The sequence below is a fragment of the Schistocerca cancellata genome, chromosome 9 (assembly GCF_023864275.1).
Source record: "Schistocerca cancellata isolate TAMUIC-IGC-003103 chromosome 9, iqSchCanc2.1, whole genome shotgun sequence".
Taxonomy (NCBI): Eukaryota; Metazoa; Arthropoda; class Insecta; order Orthoptera; family Acrididae; genus Schistocerca; species Schistocerca cancellata.
Genome location: NC_064634.1, coordinates 18,638,086 through 18,657,209, shown reverse-complemented (window position 1 = coordinate 18,657,209; position 19,124 = coordinate 18,638,086). Strand labels below are relative to the sequence as shown.

At 45.4% G+C, this 19,124-nt stretch overlaps 1 protein-coding gene across 1 annotated transcript in view; it reads right to left on the bottom strand.

Moving 5' to 3' along the window:
- LOC126100720 (peptidoglycan-recognition protein SB1-like) overlaps positions 1-19,124 on the bottom strand; it is a 153,162-nt gene that overhangs the window by 30,525 nt on the left and 103,513 nt on the right. The window contains exon 3 of the mRNA XM_049911339.1: positions 6,261-6,398. Coding sequence (XP_049767296.1) covers positions 6,261-6,398 — 138 coding nt within the window. The remainder of the gene's footprint in view (positions 1-6,260; positions 6,399-19,124) is intronic.

Here is a 19,124-nt window from a genome sequence, read left to right as displayed (position 1 = left end):
ACACACACACACACACACACACACACACACACACACACACACACACACACCAATCCATCATTCAGTAATCCTTTGATTTAAAAGTTCCTGCACTTCCAGATTCCAATGTGGCGGTGCCCCATCGTGTTGGTAAATAAAGTCGTTCGAATCAGTCTCCAGCTGTGGGAAAAGAAAGTTCTGAAGCATATCGAGATACGTGCTTCCTGTAATAGTGTTCTCGGCAAAGAAAAATGGACCATACACCTTTTCCCGTGAAACTTCACAAAACACATTAAATTTTGGAGAGTCCCTCTCATGGCGTACAACTTCATGTGGTTGTTCTGTACCCCATGTTCTCACATTATAAAGGTTCACCTTTCCATTTAAATGGAATGTTGCTTCGTCACTAAACACTAAGTGTGGAAGAAAACTGTCATACCCCATCTTGCAATAGAACACAAAACACTTTCTATTGTCCTGACTTCATTTTTACTAGAACTGAAATGGGCGTGCACTGCTGCTATCTAGCGGGAACCATGTAAAACTCGAGAGTTTGTTCTTTCCAACAGTATGTTGTTCAACCACATATCTCAAATAACATAATAGTTATGATTGTTCTCAAAAAATCGGATGGTTCTTTTTGATACACCCTGATACAACCTGACTCAGTGCTGTACCATACTGTAATGGTTAGCGGATAAGCCTACCATGCTGAGGATTGTACGTTCGAATCTCGTCAAATGTCAGGCAGCTGTTTTTATTATCAATCTAATCAAAAGAGTTTGATTATATCCCCCCTACCCTCCACCTCTACTCCCTTCATCTCCTCTCCCAAGGTGGCTTCCATCAACTACCCCTCCCAGATGATGCCCTCTCTCCCTCTATTTATCCCTCCTGCTAACTCTGACCCTCACCTCCCTCTCCCTGCCTCCCTCTGTCCTTTTCCCGGGCTCCCCCTCCCCCCTTCCATCCAGCCTATCTTCTTTCTGACTCCCTTCTCTCCCCTGAGCCCTTTTGCTTTCCCCTCCACTGCCTTCCCCACTCCTTCTCGCGTCCGCCCTGCCCCCTCCCCCTTTCTTCTGTGGCCTCCCCCTCCATCGGCTCTCCCGTTTTTTCTTTCTCTCTCCTTCCCCCTTTCCCCCCCTCATCGGTCGGGGTCCTCCTGCCGCCCCCATCTGCCGCCGTGTCGCCTCTATAGTGCTGTTTAAAGTGAACGTTCAGTGTTGTGTGTCCCCTGTCAGTCTCGCGAACAGCCACCAATCTGTCACTAGTTGTGTTTTTTGTTTTTATTTCCTGCGAACAGACACCAGACTGTCGCTGTGCTTTTTAGTTGTGCCTGTCTACTTACTGTGCGTCTTCGTCTGAATCCTCAACGCCATGTTTTTAAATTTCAACTTCCACAACTTCCGCCGTTTTATAGTTTTTTACAATGTTTCCATTTCATCACCTGTCTTTATTGTTTGTTTATATTCTCATTATGTTTTTTAGCTTTCCAGTAGGCTGTAGAGCGGCCTATTAAACTCCTGCTAACCAGCCCACTCTCTGGTGGGAGGGAAATCGGAATGCAAAAAAAGTTTGATTATAATTTTTATTCAAATAATTGGCTTAAACGTAATTTTTTATTTCTAATTGTTTGCCACATCATTTTCGTCGTACTGACTTTGTTATTTACTCTTATGTTTTTACCTACCATTCTTTTTTTCGTCTGAATATGCCTGTGTTGTATTTAATCTGCAACCAAGTGCCAACGCCGACTGCTTATCGGGTTTGGCAACGCGGCAGTTCGTGTAGCCAGTGAGAGGATAGTTTCCGATCACCAGTGACAGCGAGAAATTGCTTCTAGCGCTGAAACTGAACTTTTTCTGCCTTGAGTTTGCTCGTAGAAGCTAGCTTTAATAGCCGTGAACAAAGTGATCGTGATTTTAGTTCTGCCACAGATCGTTGACCACCGCTTGCTCGGCTACATTACACATCACGATGTTGCGGTTAGCTTAGGATATGGAGTTTATAAATTCAGGGCTACAAAACGCGTCTTCTGCCGCAATTGAAATCAGCTGTCGACAGAGCATCTCGACCTCCGGCACAGCTTGCGGCGGCCACTTCCAATGTTGCTCCGCCTATAAACACGTCAACAGCGCTTGTGAAGTGACGTGCTGTGTCTGTGTGTTGTCTGAGTCGCAGCGACAACCGGCGGTCGATGTGGCAACACCGTGGCACCAAGTGGCAGACGTCAACTGTCAGGTAATTTTAAACGGACTATAGAAGTGAGATATTTGTTTTATCCCAGTGCCGCCCACACCCGACAGTGCTTAACTTCGGTGATCTGACGGGAACCGGTGTATCCACTGCGACAAGGACGTTGCCTTCAGCAACCATTAGAGATCTGTAAACGAATTAAAAGCAGACAATTGGTTGCAACAAAAGGTGGCTTTACTCGACCTTTGAGAACAGTTCCACATGGTGTCGGGGTGCATCTCGCAACATGATCTCACGTTTTATTTGATTAGTTTTATTTCTGGATTTTGATTATTCATACTTGACAAGCCCTGATCACAGTGGACAGTATATTTAATAACGTGTCCAGTGATGTGCGCTAACAGTATATTTGCACTGGACAAATGTCAGATCGCTTCATTATTTGATGTTTTTCCAGTGTTACATGAATTTCTGAAGAAAACGGGTTCACATGTGTCGAAAATATGGTCAAAGGCTGAACAAAACCGCCTTTGTTGCAACTAGTTGGCTGCTTCAGATTTATTTACCTAAAGCTGATCTTACTCTTTTTGTGTGAATGATCAACTACATACAATCCGATTTCCAGCTAAAGAAGCAAACTGTAGATACAGTACTGATCACACACCTCAGCAGGAGAATAGAAATGCAGGTGCGTTGTGTCCAACGTTTATTGATGTGTGTGTGTGTGTGTGTGTGTGTGTGTGTGTGTGTGTCTGTGAGAGAGAGAGAGAGAGAGAGAGAGAGAGAGAGAGGCTGCCCGACAGATTGTTCGTTCTTTAGCTACAGCCTCTCTCGCTATGTGAGATTCCGTGACCAGAAATGATTCGTCACATCACTCGAAACCCGCAATCAAAGGTACTTAAGAGGTGAGTATGCTGTCTGATTAAGCGCATATAGAGATCCCTATTTAATGTGGACACGACCAGTAGATTTCACGAGAGGCGGACGCAACAGTATAACACGGGGCGGGGAGTTTTGTGTTGTCAGCAGAGAAGCAGTAAAAGTAGGATGGGATGTCAACACAGATCAGTCACTTCCAACACGGACCAGTCACTGGATGTCATTTCAACCCTTCTAAAGCAGACGAAGTCAAGTGTTGAAGTGTTGATGACGTGCTTTTGAACTGGAAGCAGGAAAGAACAACGATGGTTAAACCAACAACAGGTGCACCTCAGCTACTGACGGACAGCGACCGTCGAGCATTACGCAGGGCCGACGTAAAAAATCGCACGAAATCTGCAGAAAGAAGTTCCAAAGTCCAGCTAGCACAACGACGGTCCTTATACACACACACACCAGAAAAAGTTTTGCATCACCTCGGTTCTGAGAGTTCCGGAACCTGTACAGAAAATTGCAATGGAGATCAACATAAACACCATTTCCGCCCTTTTTATTGCTCATGACAACTACACATTGCATGTCGTACCAGCATACAGCAAGACCTTCAGAGGTGGTGGTCCAGATTGCTGTATACATCGGTACCTCTCATAACCAGTAGCAAGTCCTCTTGCATTGACACATGCTTGTATTCGTCGTGGCGCACTATCCACAAGTTCATCAAGGCACTGTTGGTCTAGATTGTTCGACTCCTCAACGGCGACTCACCCTAGATCCCTCAGAGTGGTTGGTGGGTCACGTCATTTTTAGTCTATCCCAGGCATGTTCGACAGGGTTCATGTCTGCAGAACGTGCTGGCCACTCTAGTCGAGCGTTGTTATCCTGAAGGAAGCCATTCACAACATGTGCACGATGGGGGAGCAAATTGTCATCCACGAAGACGAATGCCTCGCCATTCTGCTGCCGATATGGTTGCACTGTCGATCGGAGGATGGCGTTCACGTATCGTACAGCCGTTACGGCGCCTTCCATGACCACCAGCGGCTTACGTCGGCCCCACACAATGGCACCCCAAAACAGCAGTCAACCTCCACCTTGCAGCACTCGCTGGACAGTGTGTCTAAGGGGTTCAGCCTGACAGAGTTGCCTCCAAACACGTCTCCGACGATTGTCTGGCTGAAGGCATATGCGACACTCATCGGTGAAGAGAACGTTATGCCAATCCAGAGCGGTCCATTCGGCATGTTGTTGGGCCCGTCTGTACCGCACTGCATGGTGACGTGGTTTGCAAAAATGGATCTCGCGATGGACGTGGGGAGTGAAGTTGCGCATCATGCAGCCTATTGCGCACAGTTTGAGTCGTAACACGAAATGATGCATGAAAAGCATTATTCCAAATGGTGGCGTCGCTGTCAGGGTTCCTCCGACCCATAATTCTTTGGTAGCTGTCATCCACTGCAGTAGTAGCCCTTGGGCGGCCTGAGTGAGGCATGTCATCGGGGGTTCCTGTCTCTCTGTATCTCCTCCGTGTCTGAACAACATCTCTTTTGTTCACTTCAAGGCGGCCAGACACTTCCCTTGTTCAGAGCCCTTACTGGCACAAAGTAACAATGCAGACGCGATCGAACCGCGGTATTGACCATCTAGGCACGGTTGAACGACAGACAACACGAGCCGTGTACCTCCTTCCTGCTGGAATGACTTGAACTGATCGGCTGTCGGACCCCGTCCGTCAAATAGGTGCTGCTCTTACATGGTTGTTTACATCTTTGAGCGGGTGTAGTGATATCTCTGAACAGTCGAAGGGACTGTGTGTGTGATACAACATCCACACTCGAGGTCTATCTTCAGGAGTTCTGGGAACCGGGGTGATGCAAACCTTTTTTTGATGTGTGTAGAATTAAAGACAATGGGGTTCAATAGTCGACTGCCTCCTCGCAAACCACAGAATTCTGTATTCAATACTAGGCGACGTCTGAGGTGCTGCAAACAGCAACGTCACTGGACACAGGATGACTGGAAAAGAGTGCTTTCGAGTGATCAGTCACGCTTTATCCTGTGTCACTGCGAAGGAAGGGTTTGGATTTGGCGATAGCTTGGAAAACGTTGCCTACCATCGTGTGTGGAAGCATCAGTGAAGTGTGTTTTTCTTGGTTAGGGTGCGGACCTCTTATTGCGCTTAAGTAAACGCTATATGCTGACGGATACGAACACATTTTACAACATTGTGTGCTGCGTGCAGCAGAGGGACAGTTCGGAGACGATGACTGTTAGTATCAACATGACTACCCACCCTTGTGCTAAAGCAACATCAGCGAGGCAGTCTTTTGTGTACAGTAACATACGGATTGGCCTAAGCAGAACTCTGGCTTCAACCCAATGGAACACGTTTGGGATGAGTCAGAATGTCGCCTTCGTTCCAGATCCGAGCGTCCAACATCGCTACCTTGTCCGGTTTCGGCTCTGAAGGAATAACGGCTGCCATTCCTCCACAGACATTAGGGTGCTTCATTGAAAGTGTCCGCAGCACCGTTCGTCCTGCCTTAAAGGAAACTTTAAATTTGTGGTAAGTCGCCGGGCGGTGTGGCCGGGCGGTTCTAGGCGCTTCAGTCTGGAACCGCGCGACCCCTACGGTCGCAGGTTCGAATCCTGCCTCGGGCATGGATGTGTGTGATGTCCTTAGGTTAGTTAGGTTTAGGTAGTTCTAAGTTCTAGGGGACTGATGACCTCCGATGTTAAGTCTCATAGTGCTCAGAGCCATTTGAACCATTTTACGTAACGCAATATGGCACCAAACTGCTGAGGTCATCGGTCCTTGAGCTTACACAGTACTTAATCTAACTTAAAGTAATTTAGGCTAGGGACAACACACACACCCATGCCTGAGGAAGGACTCGAAGCTCCGAAGGGGGGAACCGCACGAACCGTAGCAAGGCGCCTCAAACGGCGCGGCTACTGCCTTAAAGACAAAGGGACGACACAGCCCACATTGATCTCCAGTAACAGGTGTCCAGATACTTGTCATCAGATCGTGTATGAGCCGTCTGGTGGCTGGGCAGACAAGAGCCCCTGTAGAAGGGGGCGCAGCGGCGCGTCTACCGGATTCGTCTGCAGAGCCTGCGTCTCACTGGCGCAAGTGTTCAGAGTCACCAATCAGTCTGCTGTGTGACGCAATCCGAACGCAGCAAAGAGACGTGTGTGCCACTCACCTTCTTTACTCGACAGTATGGTGAACACCAGGCTGCCGATGAGCACCAGCACTCCGAAGGCGAGGAACCCAAACACCAGGTAGTGTGACTTCAGAATACTTGGCCGGCGTGTCGCTGGCAGGGCGCTCACGTTCTTATCTGTAAATCAAGTGGAAAAAAAAGGACACTCATACCTCTCACGCTAAATTAACGAACCACCGGGTGGCAAACTGAGGAAAAGAGTAACACTTCAGTATACTTTGAAGGTCATAACATGAAGAGCGTAGCGTTCCAAAGGATTGGAAAAGGGCACAGGTCATCCCCGTTTTCAAGAAGGGACGTCGAACAGATGTGCAGAACTATAGACCTCTATCTCTAACGTCTATCACTTGTAGAATTTTGGAACACGTATTATATTCGAGTACAACGACTTTTCTGGAGACTGCAAATCTACTCTGTACGAATCACCATGAGTTTCGCAAAAGACGATCGTGTGAAACCCAGCTCGCGTTATTCGTCCACGAGACTCAGAGGGCCATAGACACGGGTTCCCAGGTAGATGCCGTGTTTCTTGATTTCCGCAAGGCGTTCGATACAGTTCTCCACAGTCGTTTAATGAACAAAGTAAGAGCATATGGACTATCAGACCAATTGTGTGATTGGATTGAAGAGTTCCTAGATAACAGGACGCAGCATGTCATTCTCAATGGAGAAGTAAGAGTGATTTCAGGTGTGCCGCAGGGAAGAGTCATAGGACCGTTGCTATTCACAATATACATAAATGACCTTGTGGATGACATCGGAAGTTCGCTGAGGCTTTTTGCGGATGATGCTGTGGTGTATCGAGAGGGTGTAACAATGGAAAATTGTACTGAAATGCAGGAGGATCTGCAGCGAATTGACGCATGGTGCAGGGAATGGCAATTGAATCTCAATGTAGACAAGTGTAACGTGCTGCGAATACGTAGAAAGAAAGATCCCTTATCATTTAGCTACAAAATAGCAGGTCAGTAACTGGAAGCAGTTAATTCCATAAATTATCTGGGAGTACGCATTAGGAGTGATTTAAAATGGAATGATCATATAAAGTTGATCGTCGGTAAAGCAGATTCCAGACTGAGATTCATTGGTAGAATCCTAAGGAAATTAAATCCGAAAACAAAGGAAGTAGGTTACAGTTCGCTTGTTCGCCCACTGCTTGAATACTGCTCAGCAGTGTGGGATCCGTACCAGATAGGATTGATAGAAGAGATAGAGAAGATGCAACAGAGAGCAGCGCGCTTCGTTACACGATCATTTAGTAATCGCGAAAGCGTTACGGAGATGATAGATAAACTCCAGTGGAAGAATCTGCAAGAGAGACGCTCAGTAGCTCCGTACGGGCTTTTGTTGAAGTTTCGAGAACATACCTTCACCGAAGAGTCAAGCAGTATATTGCTCCCTGCTACGTATATCTCGCGAAGAGACCGTGAGGATAAAATCAGAGAGATTACACAGAGGCATACCGACAATCCTTCTTTCCACGAACAATACGGGACTGGAATAGAAGGGAGAACCGATAGAGGTACTCAAGGTACCCTCCGCAACATACCGTCAGGTGGCTTGCGGAGTATGGATGTAGATGTAGATGTAAGCTTTCACGGCCGGCGTCTTCATTAATTAAAACTTCCGGGCTGAATTGCCGTGGTCCATATATAAAACTTGTTCTCCTTCCTGACGTTTCGTCGCCTACTGCGGGCACCATCTTCCGAGGTGAGTCGGCGACTGGCTGCCGGGCGCTGGAGGTCCCGCTTATATAGAGCGCTTAGATGGCGCCACCACTCAACACGTGCTTTCCACTTTATCCCTGGCTAGTGCCATCTCTCTCGATTACAGATAATCGATTGTCACTTTGTTGGTACAAAGTCGACCGCCACATCTTGTCTAGTGTAGTGGAACATATTTTCAAAGACGCTGATCACGAAATAAAATTTAGTGAGACAAAAGTGACAGCTAGGACCTCTCATTATTATGCCCGCATGTATAGAGAAGCTATAGAGATCTACAAGCACGGAAATAATTTTAATAAAAAAGAAGAAGGATTAAAAGTAGACAAGATATGGCGGTCAACTTTGTACCAACCAAGTGACAATCGATTACCTGTAATCGAGAGAGATGGCACTAGCCAGAGATAGTTTTAAAGTCGAAAGCACGTGTTAAGTGGTGGCGCCATCTAAGCGCTCTGTATAAGCGGGACCTCCAGCGCCTAGCAGCCAGTCGCCGATTCACCTCGGAAGATGTTGCCCGCAGTAGGCGACGAAACGTCAGGAAGGAGAACAAGTTTTATATATGGACCACGGCAATTCAGCCCGGAAGTTTTAATTAATGATACTTTGAAGGGCTATTAAAAATTATTTAAATTTTCTCTGTGAAGTTACCGCACGTTGCTAATACTACCTTATGCTCAGGCGCGGTTAGTGTTGATTCTGCTGCAGTTGTACGCCACATTTTACTGTATGGAATGCACAGTAATTGGTGTACCCGGCATTTGCGACGTAACAATCGGCGAGGACAGAAGAAAAGGTGGAACAGGCGTTTCCTGCAGGGAGGGGAGTGTTCCCACAGGCCTCACATAAACTGAACAGCAGGGTTCAAATGGCTCTGAGCACTATAGGACTTAACTTCTGAGGTCATCAGTCCCCTAGGACTCAGAACAACTTAAACCTAACTAACCTAGGGACATCACACACATCCATGCCCGAGGCAGGATTCGAACCTACGACCGCAGCGGTCGCGCGGTTCCAGACTGCAGCGCGTAGAACCGCTCGGCCACTCCGGCCGGCGAACTGCAGGGATTGCTGATGTTAGCATTTATGCTGATGCAGAGGAAGTGGATAGCGAGTCGGTGCTCTCTTCCTGGGGGTGTTGCTGTGACTACCACTAGTTCGTCCCAAGCGGAAGTGATCCAGATATGTTCAGTGTGTTTTGAGGACAGTTGCGCGCCCAGTGGTATTGATCGTGATGTAAAAGGGATGGGTGGTATCTTGTTCCTTCTCTAGTTACTCAACACAAAAACCTTATAAGAGTAAAAGATAAATTTTACTTCTCCCGGGTGGGATTCAGGGTCTTGTAAAAGTTTTTGACAAGACAGCTCAGTCGCCATTAGCAGTAGAAGTGACACTGAAGCGCCAGAGAAACTGCTATATCCATGCGTATTCAAATACAGAAATATGTAAACAGGCAAAACACGGCGCTGCCGTCGTCAACGCCTATATAGGACACTAACTGTCTGGCGCTGTTGGTAGATCAGTTACTGCTGTTGCAATGGCAGGTTCTCAAGATTCAAGTGAGTTTGAACGTGGTGTTGTAGTCGGCGCACGACCGATGGGACACAGCATCTCCGAGTTAGCGATGAAGTGCGGATTTCCCCGTACGACCGTTTGACGACTGTACCATGAATATCACAAATCCGGTAAAACATCAAATCTCCGATATCGCTGCGGCCGGAAAAAGATCCTGCAAGAACGGCACGAACGATGACTGAAAAGAATCGTTCAACGTGACAGAAGTGCAACCCTTCCGCAAATTGCTGCAGATTTCAGTGCTGGGCCATCAATAAGTGTCATCGTAAGAACCATTCAACGAAACATAAACGATATGGGCTTTCCAGCCCACTCGTGTACCCTTGATGACTGCACGACACAAAGCTTTACGCCACGGCTGGTCCCGTCAACACCGACACTGGACTGTTGATGACTGGAAATATGCTGCCTGGTCGGACGAGTCTCGTTTCAGAGTGAATCGAGTGGATGGACGTGTACGGGTACGGAGACAAACTCACGAATCCATCGACCCTGCATGTCAGCAGGGGACTGTTCAAGCTGGTGGAGGCTCTGTAATGGTGTGGGGCGTGTGCAGTTGGAGTGATATGGGACCCCTGATTCGTCTAGATACGACTCTGACAGCTGACACGTACGTAAGCATCCTGTCTTATCACTTGCATCCGTATGTGTCCATTGTGCATTCGGACGCACCCGGGCAATTCCAGCAAGACAGTGCGACACCCCACATATCCAGAATTGCTATAGAGTTTAAACACTTCCGCTGGCCACCAGACTACCCAGACATGAACATTATCTGGGATGCCTCGCAACGTGCTGTTCAGAAGAGATCTCCACCTCCTCGTACTCTTACGGATTTATGGACAGCCCTGCAGGTTTCATGGTGTCAGTTCCCTCATGCCCTACTTCAGGCATTAGTCCAGTCCCTGCCAAGTGGTGTTTCAGCGTTTCTGCGTACTCACGGGGCCCTACACGATACTAGGAACGTGTACCAGTTTCTTTGGCTCTTCAAAAGGGTTCAAATGGATCTGAGCACTATGCGACTTAACTGCTCAGGTCATCAGTCGCCTAGAACTTAGAACTACTTAAACCTAAGGACATCACACACATCCATGCCCGAGGCAGGATTCGAACCTGCGACCGTAGCAGTAGCGTGGTTCCAGACTGAAGCGCCTAGAACCGCTCGGCCACAACGGCCGGCAGTATTCTAAAACAGGACGGACAAGCGTAGTGTAGGCAGTCTCTTTAGTAGATCTGTTGCGTCTTGTAAGTGTACTGCCAATAAAATGCATCCTTTGCCCGCTACCCCACAACATTTTCTACGTGTTCTTTCCGATTTAAGTTGTTCGTAATTGTAATTCCTAGGTATTTAGTAAGGAGAAAATACAAAAATGCAGTACGTGAAGCATGCAAAAAGGAATACAAACGTCACAAAAATGAGATCGGCAGGAAGTGCACAATGGCTAAGCAGGGATGGCTAGAGGGCAAATGTAAGGATGTAGAGCCTTATCTCACTAGGGGTAAGATAGATACGGCCTACAGGAAAATTAAAGAGACTCTTGGAGAAAAGAGAACAACTTGCATGAATATCAAGAGCTCAGGTGGAAACCCAGTTCTAAGTAAAGAACGGAAAGCAGAAAGGTGGAAGCAGTATATAGAGGGTCTATACAGGGGCGATGTTCTTGAGGGCAATATCATGGAAATGGAAGAGAATCTGGATGAAGATGAAATGGGAGATATGATACTGCGTGAAGAGTTTGACAGAGCACTGAAAGACCTGAGTCGAAACAAGGCCCCGGGAGTAGACAACATTCCATTAGAACTACTGACGGCCTTGGGAGACCCAGTCCTGACAAAACTCTACCATCTGGTGTGCAAGATGTATGAGAGAGGTGAAATACACTCAGACTTCAAGAAGAATATAATAATTCCAATCCCAAAGAAAGCAGGTGTTGACGGATGTGAAAATTACCTGCCGGCCGAAGTGGCCGTGCAGTTAAAGGCGCTGCAGTCTGGAACCGCAAGACCGCTACGGTCGCAGGTTCGAATCCTGCCTCGGGCATGGATGTTTGTGATGTTCTTAGGTTAGTTAGTTTTAACTAGTTCTAAATTCTAGGGGACTAAGGACCTCAGCAGTTCAGTCCCATAGTGCTCAGAGCCATTTGAACCATTTGAAAATTACCTAACTATCAGTTTAATAAGTCACGGCTGCAAAATACTAACGCGAATTCTTTACAGACGAATGGAAAAACTGGTAGAAGCCGACCTAGGGGAAGATCAGTTTGGATTCCGTAGATATATTGGAACACGTGAGGCAATACTGACCCTACGACTTATCTTGAAAGATAAATTAAGGAAAGGCAAACCTACGTTTCTAGCATTTGTAGGCTTAGAGAAAGCTTTTGAAAATGTTGACTAGAATACTCTCCTTCAAATTCTGAAGGTGACAGGGGTAAAACACAGGGAGCGAAAGGCTATTTACAATTTGTATACAAACCAAATGGCAGTTATAAGAGTCGAGGTACATGAAAGGAGAGCAGTGGTTGGGAAGAGAATGAGACAGGGTTGTAGCCTCTCCCCGATGTTATTCAATCTGTATATTGAGCAAACAGTGAAGGAAACAAAAGAAAAATTCGGAGTATGTATTAAAATCCATGGAGAAGAAATAAAAACTTTGAGGTTCGCCGATGACATTGTAATTCTGTCAGAGACAGCAAAGGACTCGGAAGAGCAGTTGAATGGAATGGATAGTGCCTTGAAAGAAGGATATAAGATGAACATCAACAAAAGCAAAACGAGGATAATGGAATGTAGTCGAATTAAGTCGGGTGATGCTGAGGGTATTAGATTATGAAATGAGACACTTAAAGTAGTAAAGGAGTTCTGCTATTTGGGGAGCAAAATAACTGATGATGGTCGAAGTAGAGAGTATATAAAATGTAGACTAGCAATGGCAAGGAAAGCGTTTCTGAAGAAGAGAAATTTGTTAACATCGGGTATAGATTTAAGTGTCAGGAAGTCTTTTCTGAAAGTATTTGTATGGAGTGTAGCCACGTATGGAAGTGAAACGTGGACGATAAATAGTTTGGACAAGAAGACAATACAAGCTTTCGAAATGTGGTGCTATAGAAGATTGCTGAAGATTAGATGGGTAGATCACATAACAGGGGAGTATGTGGCACAACTTGACAAAAAGAAGGGACCGGTTAGTACGACATGTTCAGAGGCATCAATGGATCAGAAATTTAGCATTGGAGGGCAGCGTGGGGGGTAAAAATCGTAGAGGGAGACCAAGAGATGAATACACCAAGCAGATTCAGAAGGATGTAGGTTGCAGTAGGTACTGGGAGATGAAGAAGCTTGCACAGGATAGAGTAGCATGGAGAGCTGCATCAAACCAGTCTCAGGACTGAAGGCCACAACAACAACAACAACAGATATCTCCTCTAACTCGTTTTGTATCAGAAGAAAAAGAAGAGAAGAGGGTATGAGAAAACGTAGAAAACGGGGCACCAGAGAATAAAGAAAGCATGGAGAAGTTATTACGAGAAAACAAAGGGGTGAATGCTTGAGGAGATGAAGAAAGATCACATAAAACCGTACAGAGCTTAGAGAAAATAGCACAGAAAAATAAGAAAAATGAAAGAGATTTGTACAGAGGGTTACTGGAGACTTCGACGAAAGGAATAGTAAACCGCTGCAGAACGAAGGGCAACTCTGCAAAGATATGGGCAAGAAGAGAAAGCGGGGAAGGTTGAGGAAGGTATCATGGGAGTTAAAATTGACTTAGAAAGAAGGTCCACGCAGTAGAGACACGTCAAGATCAAGGGATTAAAGAAGCAAGACAGATGCAACAACAATGTAATGTGGCTCTTGATGGGCTAGGAAACAGACGAAAGGATCTGACAGTAAATTTATAGAAGGTGATAGAAGTGCAGAGGCAAGAAGACAATCAGAAAGTTGCGGACGATAGTAAGCAGTTGCAGGTTAGTATACACCAGCTGGAGAGTGAAACTGAAGAGATCAATAGGAAGATTTGCAGTACAACATTAATAGTGAGGGGGAGGTAGTGTTATTTCATTAGTGAACGCTGATAACAGGCATGCACAAACTAACATAGAGCAGAAGTATAAACCAAAAGGGACGCTGCACCTGATAATATTTACTAACTCTAAGTGGTTAAGAGGGGTTTTCCCATTACATTTTAGAGATGGAGATAAAATTCAGTTTGCAATAGATAGAATGGATGGTGAAGCTTTCACTTGGGAGGAGAGGGGAGGTTAGGAAGAAGGAAGAAGCTCTGTCATTACGACCAATATGAGTTAGAATTCCTGAAAAAGTTCTGGTCCAAGAGTCATCAATGCACAGCGCCGAAGATTTACTATATCACAAACCTCTTTAACACTTGGAGGGCTACCTTGAGAGAATTTTCTGAACATTTATGGGAGCTGAACGAGACATTGGAGGAAGCATTAAATGATGACAGAATGATATTTGCAATTAAGAGGAAGTTGAGCCGAAGAGTGCAAGGAAACCGATCTGGGAGCTTGATTAAAGACAGAGATACTTATAGAAGTACTGGAGGAGTTAGAAACCATTCTATTGCCTAAATTATCCCAAGGACTAACACACACACACACGCCCGAGGGAGGACTCGAACCTCCGCCGGGATCAGCCGCACAGACCATGACTGCAGCGCCTTAGACCGCTAAGCTAATCCCGCGCGGCGAGAAAATAACTACCAAGTAAATTAGTTTAGCAACTCACCAAGTTACAGAGAAAGGGGCAGTGGTCATTGATATGTGAACCATTGTAATGGCCATCAATTTGACAATGATCGCCGGAGAAAATATGATTCAAGAATTTATGGCAGAAGAGAAGACAGATGAATGGGTAATGAGGTACAAATTGAAGAAGTAGGGAGTACAGAAAACTAAACAGCACTAAAGGTGTGGTCTGGTTGGGAGTGAGATCGAACAGACCAATTTTAACCTTATTAAACACGACGATGGTGGAGATCTGCGAGAAGACATAATGGAGGAAAATGAGCAAATGTCCAAAGAACCCATATTATCTATTACCTATGGTTAAAATCAAAATGTGTGGAATGAATGTTGAAGTCCTAATAGACACAAGAAGTGAAGCACGTGCTACATCCCAGAAGCTATAAGAACAAATATCGAATGCAAGTGTCAGTCTCCCGAATTTTTCAGTGAATGGTGTGAGAGTTGTGAATGCTGTAGCTGCCAAGTGGAATCCCATTAAAGAGCAAGTGTTGATTACCTTTGACAAAATTTTAAACCTGACAGAAGCAGCAACTGTTGAAAATCTTCACTGTAAATGATAATACACAAACAGTTGCAGAATAAAGATTTATTGAAATCCTTGACCATGGTTTCGGTATATCTAAATATACCTTCATCAGAAGCAAAAATACACTAAAATCACATCCTGCAGTGGAGAGACATAAAGCAATCGTGCCAAAGGCGTCGTCAGTAGTTAAAATTAAAATATCACCTCCATCTGCACAGCATAATTACAAAGAGTTGGTCGATGCGAACACGGCATACTATAGGATAGTATGTGGAAGCGGTAGAAAGTTTTGATGAAGACACTGTTGAAGCAAAAGAGAGAAAGGAAGAAGTTAACTTTTATAGAAGAGGACCAGCGAATGGAGAGGAAGGATTTAAGCGGGTGGTCTTATGTAATAAAGAGCAGCTCACAGCAGAACAACAAGACGAAGAGATTGAGGAGGAAGGTGTGGTGATATTCTACGACGGATTAGTGCAAGAGGGTCAGCATAGGGAAGATATGGTGGGCAAGAAACTCGAAGGGGTGACACATTTGGATGAAGAAGTTCAGAGGAAATTAACTACAATATTGTACAAGCATCATAATGTCTTCTCTCTGCAGCTGGGTATCATGAGAGAACCAGAATTCAGTCTGAAAATAAAGGACCATAAGCCATTCAGTATTATACTACTGGCCCTTAAAATTGCTACACCACGAAGATGACGTGCTACAGACGCGAAATTTAACCGACAGGAAGAAGATGCTGTGATATGCAAGTGATTAGCTTTTCAGAGCATCCACACAAGGTTGGCGCCGGTGGCGACACCTACAACGTGCTGACATGAGGAAAGTTTCCATCCGATTTCTCATACACAAACAGCATTTGACCGGCGTTGTCTGGTGAAACGTTGTTCTGATGCCTCGTGTAAGGAGAAACGCGTACCATCACGTTTCCGACTTTGATAAAGGTCGGATTGTAGCCTATCGCGATTGCGGTTTATCGTATCGCGACATTGCTGCTCGTGTTGGTCAAGATCCAATGACTATTAGCAGAATATGGAATCGGTGGGTTCAGGAGGGTAATACGGAACGTCGTGATGGATCCCAATGGCCTCGTATCATTAGCAGTCGAGATGACAGGCATCTTATCCGCATGGCTGTAACGGATCGTGCAGCCACGTCTTGATCCCTGAGTCAACAGATGGTGACGTTTGCAAGCCAAACAACCATCTGCACGAACAGTTCGACGACGTTTACAGCAGCATGGACTATCAGCTCGGAGACCACGGCTGCGGTTACCCTTGTCGCTGCATCACAGACAGGAGCGGCTGTGATGGTGTACTCAATGACGAACCTGGGTGCACGAATACAAAACGTAATTTTTTCGGATGAATCCAGGTTCTGTTTTAAGCATCATGATGGTCGCATCCGTGTTTGGCGACATCGCGGTGAGCACACATTGGAAGCGTGTATTCGTCATCGCCATACTGGCGTATCACCCGGCGTCATGGTATGGGGTGCCATTGGTTACACGTCCCGGTCACCTCTTGTTCACACTGACGGCACTTTGAACAATGGACGTTACATTTCAGATGTGTTACGACCCGTGGCTCTACCCTTCATTCATTCCCTGCGAAACCCTACATTTCAGCAGGATAATGCACGACCGCATGTTGCAGGTCCTGTACGGGCCTTTCTGGATACAGAAAATGTTCGACTGCTGCCCTGGCCAGCACATTCTCCAGATCTCTCACCAATTGAAAACGTCCGGTCAATGGTGGCCGAGCAAGTGGCTCGTCACAATACGCCAGTCACTACTGTTGATGAACTGTGGTATCGTGTTGAAGCTGCATGAGCAGCTGTACCTGTACACGACATCCAAGCTCTGTTTGACTCAATGCCCAGGCGTATCAAGGCCGTTATTACGGCCAGAGGTGGTTGTTCTGGGTACTGATTTCTCATGATCTCTGCACCCAAATTGCGTGAAAATGTAATCACATGTCAGTTCTAGTTAATATATTTGTCCAATGAATACCCGTTTATCATCTGCATTTAGTCTTGGTGTAGCAATTTTAATGCCCAGTAGTGTAAACAATATTCCATCCCCTAGCAAAAAGGAAAGCAGTAGAGGAAGAGATGCAGATGATGGTGGACCTTGGGGCTATAAAAAAGAGCCAACAGTCTGTATAATAGTCCCCTGTTTGTAGTGGATGAAAAGGATGGGGAAGTTGGGATCGTATTGGACGCACACACAATGAACAGAATCATTGAACTAGAGTGGGACGATCCAGGGATGGTAGAATAATTGATACAAAAATTTCGAGGAGCGAATACACTCAGTAGCACTGACTTGGCCACTGGATACTGGCAAATATCTCTTGCCCCAGAATCTCGCCATTATACTGCTTTTACATACACTGGCAGGAGTTACCATTTCAAAGTTCTGCTATTTGGCCTTAATGTATCCGTCTCTGAATTAATCAGAGCACTGTATAAAATTCTAGACGAAGACTTACTTAAAAAAGTCACTGTCTATGTGGATGAAGCACTAGTTGTGATTGAGTCATGGGATGAACACTTGGAAAGATTAGATGCCCTCCTAGACGCATTTGACACGTTAACGGTGAAAGCAAATCTGGGCGAATCAAAATTTGGTGAATCACAGATAAAATTCCTAGGTCACATAATTTCAGAGGAGGGTATTTACATAACCGAGTAAGTTGGAGGCATTAGGCAACTTCCTATTCCTAACACTAAGAAGCAATTGACAGTGTTTTTCCGTGTCTGTGAAATCTATAGAACATTCATCAAGGATAATGTACTCAATGCCTCAAACTTGAGGAAGCTAACGAAGGCAAAGATGACGTAGATTGGAAAAAGAATGTCAAAGGAATTTGAAAAGATGAAGGAAACTAGGCGTAATGCAGAATTATTGTACCAGCCTGATTTTATTAAATGGTTCAAATGGCTCTGTGCACTATGTGACTTAACTTCTGAGGTCATCAGTCCCCTGGAACTTAGAACTACTTAAACCTAGCTAACCTAAGTACATTACACACATCCATGCCCGAGGCGGGATTCGAACCTGCGACAGTAGCGGTCGCGCGGTTCCAGACTGTAGCGCCTAGAACCGCTCGGCCACCCCGGCCGGCCCTGATTTCATTAAAGACTTCTATTTGGGTGCAGATAGCTCAGATTACAGAGTGGACATATGGACATAGACCTATGTCAAGTGGAGACAGATGGAGATACCAAAGTGGTAGAAACTACAGCATTTGGTAGCAGAAGTTTAAATGCATGGGAAAGAAAATATTCTACTACACAACAGGAAGTACTAGCAACTGTATGGGGTTTCAAACGATTCCATTTATATTGGACACAGAGACATGTGAAGGTGGTTAATGACTGCAAAGTCCTGGCATTTTTGACCGCCAGCAAACTGCGACATAGTCGATTAACAAGGTGATCACTGATGTTACAAGACTACGACTTTTAAGTGGTATACGAACCTAGTAAACCCAACATAATACTTGATGCATTATCAGGATTACCAACTGATTCACATGGGATAACAGTGAACACACTACACCTAATGAATAGATTGCAACATGCGGAATTCTTAAGAAGGTTCTCGAGGAATGTGCCTAGGGAGAAAAATGAAGAGGAAAGCTTAAGATGATTAAGATCAAATGTAAGTGTGCTGAGGAAGAAAAGATTCGTACTTACTATTACGTCCACAATGAAATATTAAACAAGAGATATAGCGAAAGTGAAGAAAGTTGGAAACTATGTGTACCAGAGCACATAGTGGATAAGTTAATCTGCTGCACACATTATAGTAATGCTCCTAATGGACGAAAGAAATGTCTTGATAAGTTGAAATTAGATCGCATTGTCAATAAAAGGGGAAGGTGTATACGCATAGTACTAAGTACTTGTGATACCCGCCAAAAGACTATGACAACCCCAGTCCAACATAAAGGCTGTGTGCATTCAATCATACCGACATCAATTAAGGCCATCGTAGGCATCGATCTGTTTGGACCTCTAGCTCTGAATGATAACGGATCACAATTTTGGTCCAAAGAATGGAGAAAAAATGCTGGATAGACGTCGTATAGAAAGGACAGCCATCTTCAGGTATAGAATGGTCTCCGATCCTGCAGAACGGACGATGAAGGAGCTAAACTGTCTATCCAGAACTTACTGTCACAGTAAACATGGTTCATGGAAGGAATAGTTGGAGGAATTTGAATGTGTCTGGAACCATCTA